The sequence below is a fragment of the Peromyscus eremicus genome, chromosome 18, assembly GCF_949786415.1.
Source record: "Peromyscus eremicus chromosome 18, PerEre_H2_v1, whole genome shotgun sequence".
Classification (NCBI taxonomy): Eukaryota; Metazoa; Chordata; class Mammalia; order Rodentia; family Cricetidae; genus Peromyscus; species Peromyscus eremicus.
Window position 1 is genome coordinate 37478237 of NC_081434.1, and position 9809 is coordinate 37488045.

General features: G+C 42.6%; 1 protein-coding gene across 4 annotated transcripts in view; it reads left to right on the forward strand.

Annotated features, from left to right (window-relative positions):
- Positions 1-9568, forward strand: part of Nr1h4 (nuclear receptor subfamily 1 group H member 4) — a 60454-nt gene extending 50886 nt beyond the window's left edge. For all 4 annotated transcript variants that reach the window (XM_059245455.1, XM_059245456.1, XM_059245451.1 and 1 more), the window contains 2 exons: positions 6670-6783; positions 8973-9568. In XM_059245455.1, the coding sequence (XP_059101438.1) occupies positions 6670-6783; positions 8973-9211 (353 nt within the window). In that variant the 3' untranslated portion in view covers positions 9212-9568. The remainder of the gene's footprint in view (positions 1-6669; positions 6784-8972) is intronic.
- The last annotated feature ends 241 nt before the right edge of the window (positions 9569-9809 follow it).

Sequence of the window (9809 nt, forward strand, 5' to 3'; positions counted from 1 at the left end):
ATTCTTACCACCTCTAATTTTACTTTTCAAAGTGATCATGTGTTGATTTGGGCATGGACCACTGGAGGCTGCTGTCTCCTCATCTCCTCTCCTTGTGTGTCGGCTTTCACCTCAGGCAAGTTCTTCTAGTTAATGGCCAGAGCCTGTCCAAGCAAGACAACCGTCAGGGCTGAAAGCGAGAAGGAGAGTAGAAATCTCTAAGGAGAGTTTCAGGAGAGTCTCTTTCATGTCAGTGGCCAGAATTGTGCTGCCATCTCTGGAGGCTGCCTCCGTTATGGGGATGAGGCCAATAGTGGCCGGGTCTTGGTCTGGAGCAAAGGAAACGTTAGGATGCTAGAGGAGTTGTTATTCCTCCATTGGGAAAACACTGGGGTAGGGAAACTTAGTTTAGAAAGTTGAAGGCACCCACAGGCTTGGATGTTATGCTCAGGTGTGTATTCTGTGCTACTGGGGTGGTGTTATTTCTGGGGAAAATTCAAATTACATGCTTTTGAGCCAATGGCATCATTTTTAACAAGATGCCCAGTCTATCTTGAGGCCACCAGTAAGAAGTAAACCACACAGAGGCATCAAGAGTACCGGGAAATGTGGCTTACACGATACACAGCCTTACAATACATATTCCCACACCCAAAGAAGCTGCCTGTTTTTATACCTGGTTAATATTGGAAAGTTAGCCAGGTAAGAAATGATACATTTTAAAGAGAGCAGTGGTCAAGTACTTGGCTAACACCCCTGAGGCCCCAGGTTTGATCCCTAGCACCCTCAGAACACAAAACCAAGAGAAACAAAGCACAGTGGTGTTTTGCTATGGGTCGTTCTTTCAGATGGTATTTGTCATCCTTAAATAACCAATTCACCAATCACGGAGGTGCCCCCCTCCCAAGGGAAAACAAGAAACAGAGGTACAGAAAAAAAAAACATTTTTCTTCTTACAACTCAAACTTTTCCATGACAGTGTTTATGGTTGAGTTAGGAAATAGCGCCCTCTTGTGGCCAACATTGAGCCACTTGGTCCCAAATGAAAAAATGAAACAAATTCAAGCGTTTAGGAAGAGGCAAGCGGGAAAATGGGAAAGGGCTGCCCCCTTCAGGGTGATGTTGTCATTACGCTAAATTTATAGCGGAACCAGCTTCTTGTTTACACTACTGTCCTTAGTAATAAACCGGACTCTGGCTCCCAGACACGACTTACACTTCATCTATCTTGTAGGAAAATTTGTTTTTAAAACTCACCTATTACTTATTTTATATATTTTTCTATACCCCTGGCTTCTACAACATGTACAAAATAAAATTATAGTAAGCATTTTAACTTATTTTTCCCCAAACATCATCAACTATAATTAGCTGAAGGAGGCAACATCTTTGGAGGATAAGTGAGGATTTAGAAGGATGAATGAACTAGGAAATTTGACAATCAAAGATGAATTCTAAATATTGAACATTTTCAGATAAGTTGATTTGGATAGTCTCTCTAAATCCCATGGCATTTAAAGTTATAACCCAGGGCCAGTGAGCTGGCTCAGCAGGTGAAGGTGCTTGCCAAAAAGCCTGATCATCTGAGTTCGATCCCAGGGATCCTCTCCTAGAAGTCCTCTGACCTCCACATGTGCATCATGATGTGCATATGTACATACACACATAAACAAACACATGTAATAAGATATTTTTACGACTCAGAGCTAAGGATTTATTCTCGTCTCCCATCTAGGTGTTTGGCCTCTAGTTACATGCTCCAAGGAAACGAGCCACACACGCTTCATGAGACATCTGTTCACAGATCAGTTCTCTTCAAAAGCAACTTCCTGGGACGAATCAGTCATTCATAAATAAGCCAGTGATTCAAAATAATAAAAATGCAATTGCTCATTCACACAATTGAGTCATTCGAAATGAACAAAAGTATGTGTGATCACTAGCAAATAGAATGAGCAACTCTCTAACAAATACATAGCTATATGACATGTCCTTCTGTGACATTTCCTTACTTGGTCTCTGGTCTCTTTAATGATATCTACAGACGCTGGCAGTGAAGTTACAGGGGTGGGAAGTAGAGAGTGTATTCATGCGCACTCCACACACACTGCTAACACCATGAAGATAATTTGGCTAGAAACAGATTATTTTGGTAGTCAGGCCAATTAATTCAAATGTGTTTTGGAGAAATTTCAATAAAAATTAATCATTGCACATAAAACTGTTAGAAAAGTTAAAAACCTTTAAGAATTTTCTGAGGTTCTTTTTTAAAAGATTTAAAAAAAAAAAAAAAAAGCTGTGGCCCAGTCATGACTTTAGCTGATTTTTCCTGATGGGTACAGACCCTGAATATGGAAGAGGCCTTTCTTGATTTTAGACAGGGTCTTGCTGTGTGTCTTGGGTTGTGCCCCGACCTCAGCATCTTCCTGCCTCAGCCTCCCAAGTGCTAGGATTAGAGGCATAGAAGTCCACTTACAGCTAAGACTGCTAATTTTTGAAGGTTAAAAAAAAAATCTTTAGTAAAAAGAAAAAGTTACAAACTTTTGTATGGCTTTAATGTCTGGAAAAATGCTAAGGCACATCACTGATCAGATAAGTTGTTTTTATCCCGAGTAAAAAGTAAAATGATTTTTTAGCTGGGTGTGTGGGACAGGCCTCTAATCTCCACACTTGGGAGGCAGAGGCCAGCCTGGTTTACATAGTGAGTTCCAGGACAGCTAGGGCTGTGTAAAGAGGCCCTGTCTCAAAAAACCAAAAAGACGTTTTACACACACACACACACACACACACACACACACACACACCTTACTGGCCTGGCAAGATGGCTCAGCAGATTAAGACTCTTGCTGCCTCGTGGCCCGAGTTTGATCCTTCGGCTCCACATGGTGGAAAGAACTGAACCCCAGAGTTGTCCTCTGACCTCCTCATGGGCTCTGTGGCACCCCTACTCTGCCTCACACACACAGGAAATTAAGAAAAAAATATATATAGCTTTGTAGAGGCAGAAGAATACAAATTTAATCTAGACTGAAATAGACAGGGGTTATGATGAGTTTGTTAATGCAGTTAATCTGCATAACAATGGCAAACAGTATGTCTCTTTTCTTATTTACTCATTTTTATTTTTGCGGTCCTAAGGATTGAATGTAGAGCCTCCCACGTTAGGCAAGTGCTTTCCCCAGATGTATTTTTACTGTTTTGAAATTGATTTTTATTTATTTTAAGGTTATTTTTTGTGTCAGTTCACTCTCCCTCCCCTCTCCAGCTCCTGTGTCCCCTCCCCCGTGAATCCAAGGCCTCCTCTTCTTTAACATCTATTGTGTTCATTTAGTGTCGCTCCTAGGTGTGTGGGTTGGGGGCATACCACTTGGGATCAGATAGCCTATCAGGGCCTCATCCCTGGAGAAGATGGGCTCTCCCTCTCTTACCTCTAACTCATCTAGGGTGGAGACTTGTGGAATTTCCCACATGCACGTCGGCACGTGGTTTCTACGCAGAACTTAGGTAGGCAGCCGTATCACTGAGACTGCATGGGTGGGGAGTCCGTGCCACACTAGAAGACACTGTCACAAAGCTGTCCCCCCGGTCCTCTGGCTCCTGGAATTTCCCTGAGCCTTGGGTGTAGGGGTAGTGTTGCAGATGGTACCACCCGGCGCTGGACTCACAACAGGACTCACCACCGTCACTCTGTGCGCTTGGCCACTTGTGGGTCTCTGTAGGTGCCTTTCGGCTCTCATAGCTGCCCAGCTTGCCTCGGACTTACTCTGTAGCTCAGGCTGTTCATGCATTCGCTCTCTTTCTCCCTCAGCCTCCCAGGGAATGGGGATTACAGGGCTGCCCCACCGCTGAGGGCTTACTGTGAGGCAGCTTTACAGTCACTACTCTGCATCATCTTATATAATACTATCATTGTACAACACATTTCACGGATGAGAAAACCGTGGCTTCAAAAGTTTTACGTGCTCAAGACCATATCAGGGCATCTGATTTCCAAGTCACCAGTCGCCTCACAACCTCTAACCCTGTGTTGGAAGCAGTGAGCCGCATTCCCAGGCTCACGCCCCAGTCCTTTTAAGTAGTTTCTAGTTTGGCCATGGGTGTTCAACTCAGTTCTGTAGCTGCTGGAAAAAGGGCATTCTTCCGTGTGATGTAATCACCCACTTGCTAAACAAAGACTCTGCTGTGGAGAGAGTCCACCGGGGTCAAGAACACGATCAGAAGTGCACAGAGGAGAGGGGAGCACTCTGTTGAATCGCTGGGAAAGGCCAAGGGCTCAGTTCGGAAGAGACGTCAAACTCTCCCAAAGGTGAGGATTTGGCTTGCTGACAAAGGGACTTTCTATCAAGTTTACTGCCAGTTGATAGCGGTACTCTGGAGTGCCGGGAATCCACTTGTGTTCTCATTTGGCTCAGCCAGAACTCTGTGGCTCTAGATTTGGTGTAGAAAGGAAGAGAGCAGAGGATTCTCCCGTGGACCAGTCCTGACATGCTCATCCTCATCTCCATTTGTCAGCGAGTCATAGCCAACTCTCTCCTGTCTCCTTGACTCCTTAGGCCATGCTCCTCTGGAATAAAACCATGCATGCAACAAACTCCAAACTAATATTTTTTCTTTAGTAAGTAGGAAAAAAATGGCACAAGAAGTCTTAAAATTATAAACCAGAATTACAAAGTTAATTAAGTTAACGAAGAGAATTAAGGTATTCCAAGAAGAGATAACCACATGTGTACAGAGACTGGGAAAACTGAATTGCTGAGGGGAAACTGAAGTGGCTGAACCCGGCTGGAGGAAAACTGATTGAAAAGCAGGGGAAACTGAGTCAAGACCTGCCAACTTTGGTTTGAGTCCTGCACTGCCTCTCACTAGCTGTGTCTCTTTGGGCCAGTTACCAACTTTTCTGTAAGCAGGTAGTGCAGGGGTTCTCAACACATGGGTCATGACCCCCACAAGGGGTCACACATCAGATCTCCTGCATGTCAGATATTTACATTATGATTCATAACAGGAGAAAAATTAGAGTTATCAAGTAGCAACGAAATTATTTCATGGTTGGGGGTCACCACAACATGATGAACTGTATTAAAGGGTGACAGCATTAGGAAGGGTGAGATACCCTGAGCTTGTGGGATTTTAGAAAGTTGAATGAAAAAACAGCAGGAAAGGGGTGGATTTAGAGGAAGGTGGTTGGGTTTTAGTTATTCTCTCTCTCTCTCTCTCTCTCTCTCTCTCTCTCTCTCTCCCTCCCTCCCTCTCTTCCTTCCTTTCCTTTCTTTCTTTTCTTTCTTTTTCAAGGAAGGGTTTCTTTGTGTAACAGCCTTGACTGTCCTGGAACTTGCTCCAGAGGCCAGGCTGGCCTTGAACTCACAGAGATCCGTCTGCTTCTGCTTTCAGAGTGCTGGAATTAAAGGCATGTGCCACCACTGCCCAGCTGAGAATTTGGTTATTACCTGGTGTCTTTGATATTTGACACACTCAATTTAAAAGGAGTGGCCAAGAAGTACCTACCACAGAGCTCGGTGCACACTGAGGACTCAGTAAACACAAACTCCGAGAGGCACAGGTCCCCATTTAAAAAAAAAAAAAAAAAAAAGCAAAAGCCATAGACAGGCTTTGAAGATGTGTAAAAAGTGAGAGGAAAGTATGTGATTTGAAGTTCAGGAAGGTTACTCCGGCATCTGGATAGGGAACGGATTGAAGAGGAATAAAAGACAGGAGAGAGGAAGCAATTGCTGTGCCCCAGATAATGAGAGATGGTGGCTGAAACTAATTCAGTGCCCAGAGCTATGGAGGCAAGGCACCACGGCATAAAGGGGAGAGGGTAAGGGTCTCAGGACCCCACACAGAATCCCAGCTGCGGGTCTGGGCAACTGGGTAGCAAGGGTAGCCATCACTGAGGACAGAGACATCAGGAAGGGGGGTGGGTTTGGAGAAAGTTGGGAGGTTTGGTCCCTACCTGGCATCTATCATATTTGATGTCCTGAGTTTTTAAAAAGTGGTCCCATACTGATTAGTGCATGGTAGGCAATGGGTACCTCAGGTAGGTCCAAACCCGTTCAACTCCGGCCAACTTATTCCGTGTAACTGGTTATGCTTCGGAACAGAAGCACAACTATTTTTTGTTCATTGTTTAAGCTGCTCTCTGTCTTGAGTGTATCTATGGATATTGTTTAAAGTAACAGGCCCCACCCAGAAAACGGTGCAATTATAGGAATTTTTCTAACCCAAGAGCATTTTCCTTTATTGTTACACACTGGTGGCCAAAGACTGTACTGGATTCAAAGACAAACGTGTCAGACGTGAGGCTGTCCTTTGAAGATTTTCCTTACATACTCTGTCTTTGGCTGAGATGTCTACTATACTATAAGTAAATGAATGTATGTAGCTGGGGGCAAGTGTGAGTGTGCCTGGTTCTGGCTTGCACTCTTCAGTCACTCACAACTTTTGTTGGGCTGGTGAGATGGCTCTGAGGGTAAAGGTGCTTGTCACACAAGCCTGGTGACATGAATTTGATGGCTAGAATCCATGTGAAGGAGAGGACCAGCTCCATGAAGTTATACCCTGACCACAACATGCATACACACACACACACACACACACACACACACACACACACACGCTCACTCAACACGATGATAATAACTAAAATTAAGAGCCTTTTGCTGTAACTGTGGTTTTTCAACTCCTACACAGGCATCTCTGATGAATATATAACTCCGATGTTTAGTTTTTATAAGAGTGTTGGGGAACTGAAAATGACCCAGGAAGAGTACGCCTTGCTGACGGCAATTGTCATCCTCTCTCCAGGTAATTTTACTATTACATTTGGATTTTTGTACTGCTTTCTTCGTTCTCCCTATCGTGTAGTTGGTTGCTTTTTCTTACTCGTAGCTCTTTGACCCTTTGGGGGGCCCGTCACCCAGCTCCCAAATAAATCACATGGAGTCTTTTTCTTTCTTATGAATGCCCGGCCTTAGCTTGGCTTGTTTCTAACCAGCTTTTCTTAAATTATCCTGTCTACCTTTTGCCTCTGGGCTTTTATCTTTCTATATACCTTTTTTCTTTCCTACTCCACTGCTGGTTGTGTGGCTGGGTAGCTGGCCCCTGATGTCCTTCTCTTCCTCCTTGATCTTCTTCTTCCCAGATTTCTCCTTCTATTTATTCTCTCTGCTTGCCAGCCCCACCTAGCCTTTCTCCTGCCTTGCTATTGGCTGTCCAGCTCTTTATTAGACCAATCAGGTGTTTTAGACAAGCAAAGTAACACAGCTTCACAGAGTTAAACAAATGCATCATAAAAGAATTCAGCCCATCTTTGTATCATTTAACAAATGTTCCAGAGCATAAACAAATGTAACACATCTTAAAATAATATTCCACAACAGTATAGTCATAACAATGTGTATTACAGAATACACAGAGGCATACAAAGTAAAATGGTCCATAATTCTACTATTCAAATAGAACATTATTAATATTTTAATATGTTTCAGTATTTTTAAAAAATATTATTCTCATGGTTTTAGTAGCTGCCTATTGAACATTTCCTACATAGTGAATATGGCTCTAGACTTTAGGAGTAAATTGGATACCACTTCTAGGAGACTTGTTCTCAAAGAGAAAGGAAGATAACACATTTTTTTCAGCAAGTGGAAAATTCTACAAAATATGTAATAATAATAGACAAAGTGACCCCATGTCCATAATTTCTGTGCCTGAGAGCTGATGGAGGAGTACAAACTTGAGCTCAGCCTGGGCTATACAGTGAGAATGCATCTCAAAAACATAACAATGAGAATATATGGGAAGAAGGTGAGAAGAGACTGAATGGGATGTTCGTTAGTTGTTAGGGAAGATTCTTTGCAGAGGCTGACACTTGAGCAGGGATATTGAAGAAATTGTATATGTTATAACATAGCAAAGATCTCATCCTTTAAAAAATTCTTTAAAAGACTTTTATTAACAGGTACGCATTATGTTCCATTTTATGACTCTACAAAGACATACTTAATCTTTATTGTGTCTGTACAGCTGTGTGTTTCCAATTTTCTTGTTTTAAAAATTGTAGAAATGAATATATCCATGTATGAAATTTTCTTTTTTCTTTTTTTTTTTTTAAGATTTATTATATATAGTGTTCTGCCTGCATGTATGCCTATGGGCCAGAAGAGGGCACCAGATCTCATTACAGATGGTTGTAAGCCACCATGTGGTTGCTGGGAATTGAACTCAGGACCTCTGGAAGAACAGCCAGTGCTCTTAATGGCTGAGCCATCTCTCCAGCCTGAAAAGTATTTTCAAAATTGACTTTAGTAATTTGGGTGCAAATAATACTGTGCTCATAGTTTGTAAAACATATTGCGCTAGCCTTAAATGATTTTCATATGTGATAATTAGGCAGATGCTAGTTGCTACTCTTTGGGCATTAATAATTGTGATTGAAAAAAACTTGTTTGGCAGAGCTTCCTAGAGGAACACATGAAGATCGCTTATGGCCCAGGAAGTCTGGGGATGTCCCCCTGAGACAGAATGTTTACACCTGTTATGTGGGGTTCCTTCAAGGGATTTCATTAGGAAGGGAGTTTAGGGGAACTTCTGATGTTCCATATCTTGATTTACATGTAAGTCCATTGTGTATACATATATATATTTTTGTTCATTTGGTTTGGTTTTTCAAGACAGGGTTCTCTGTGTAGTTTTGGAGCCTGTCCTGGAACTCACTCTGTAGACCAGGCTGGCCTTGAATTCACAGAGATCCATCTGGCTCTGCTCCCGAGTGCTGGGATTAAAGACGTACACCACCACCACCAGGCGAATGTATGTTTTTATGCATGTGTGTGTACATGCATGTAACTTTAATCACACTGAAAATTCTGTACATTTAAGCATACAACATTTATAGACATACATTTTCAAAAACTTAGCCACTGCCATAATTATGTGCAATTGGTGATTTTTCACTTTTTTACCTTGCCGTTTTATTTCAAACGCCCAAATAGACAGACAATACATCAAGGACAGAGAGGCGGTGGAGAAGCTTCAGGAACCCCTGCTTGACGTGCTACAGAAACTGTGCAAGATTCACCAGCCTGAGAACCCTCAGCATTTTGCCTGTCTCCTGGGTCGCTTGACGGAACTTCGGACGTTCAATCACCACCATGCTGAGATGCTGATGTCCTGGAGAGTGAATGACCACAAGTTCACCCCACTCCTCTGTGAGATCTGGGACGTGCAGTGATGTGCAGGACGAGGGACTAGCTCCTCATCCCCCCGGGACAGAAATCCGATGTTGGGCATCCCTTACTTCATTTGTACCTGGTTTCACTCAAGAATCTCAATGAATATTTATGTAGCGATTATATAACTCCCACAACTGTAAATACAGGCTAGATAGAATTGCTTTCTCTACATTACATTTTACAAGGCTTCAGGAAGCCCCATTGACATGCCCTGTTTGCCTAATTAAATCGATTGTTACTTCAATTCTGTCTGCTGAACTAGGGACAAACCTCATTTTATTCATCATTTGACAATATTACATTTATTTTATTAAATAGCTGTTTCCACTGAAACAATAAACCGAACATAATGGCAACAGACTTCTCTTTTGGAGAAAAAAAATATTGACGAGTATTTCTTTAAATGATGATGGCCATCTTATTGAATCACGGTGTTGTTAATTTCTAGAAGGTAAACTCTCAGACTAAAAAAGGGATGTTTCCATTCCTGGGGAAGCCATGGTTGATATTCATGCCTAGGAAGTTAATGATTTTCTGCATAAAATATTCCCTGGAGCACTCCCCTCCCATGCAGTGCCCCCCCAACCCCCGCATGCA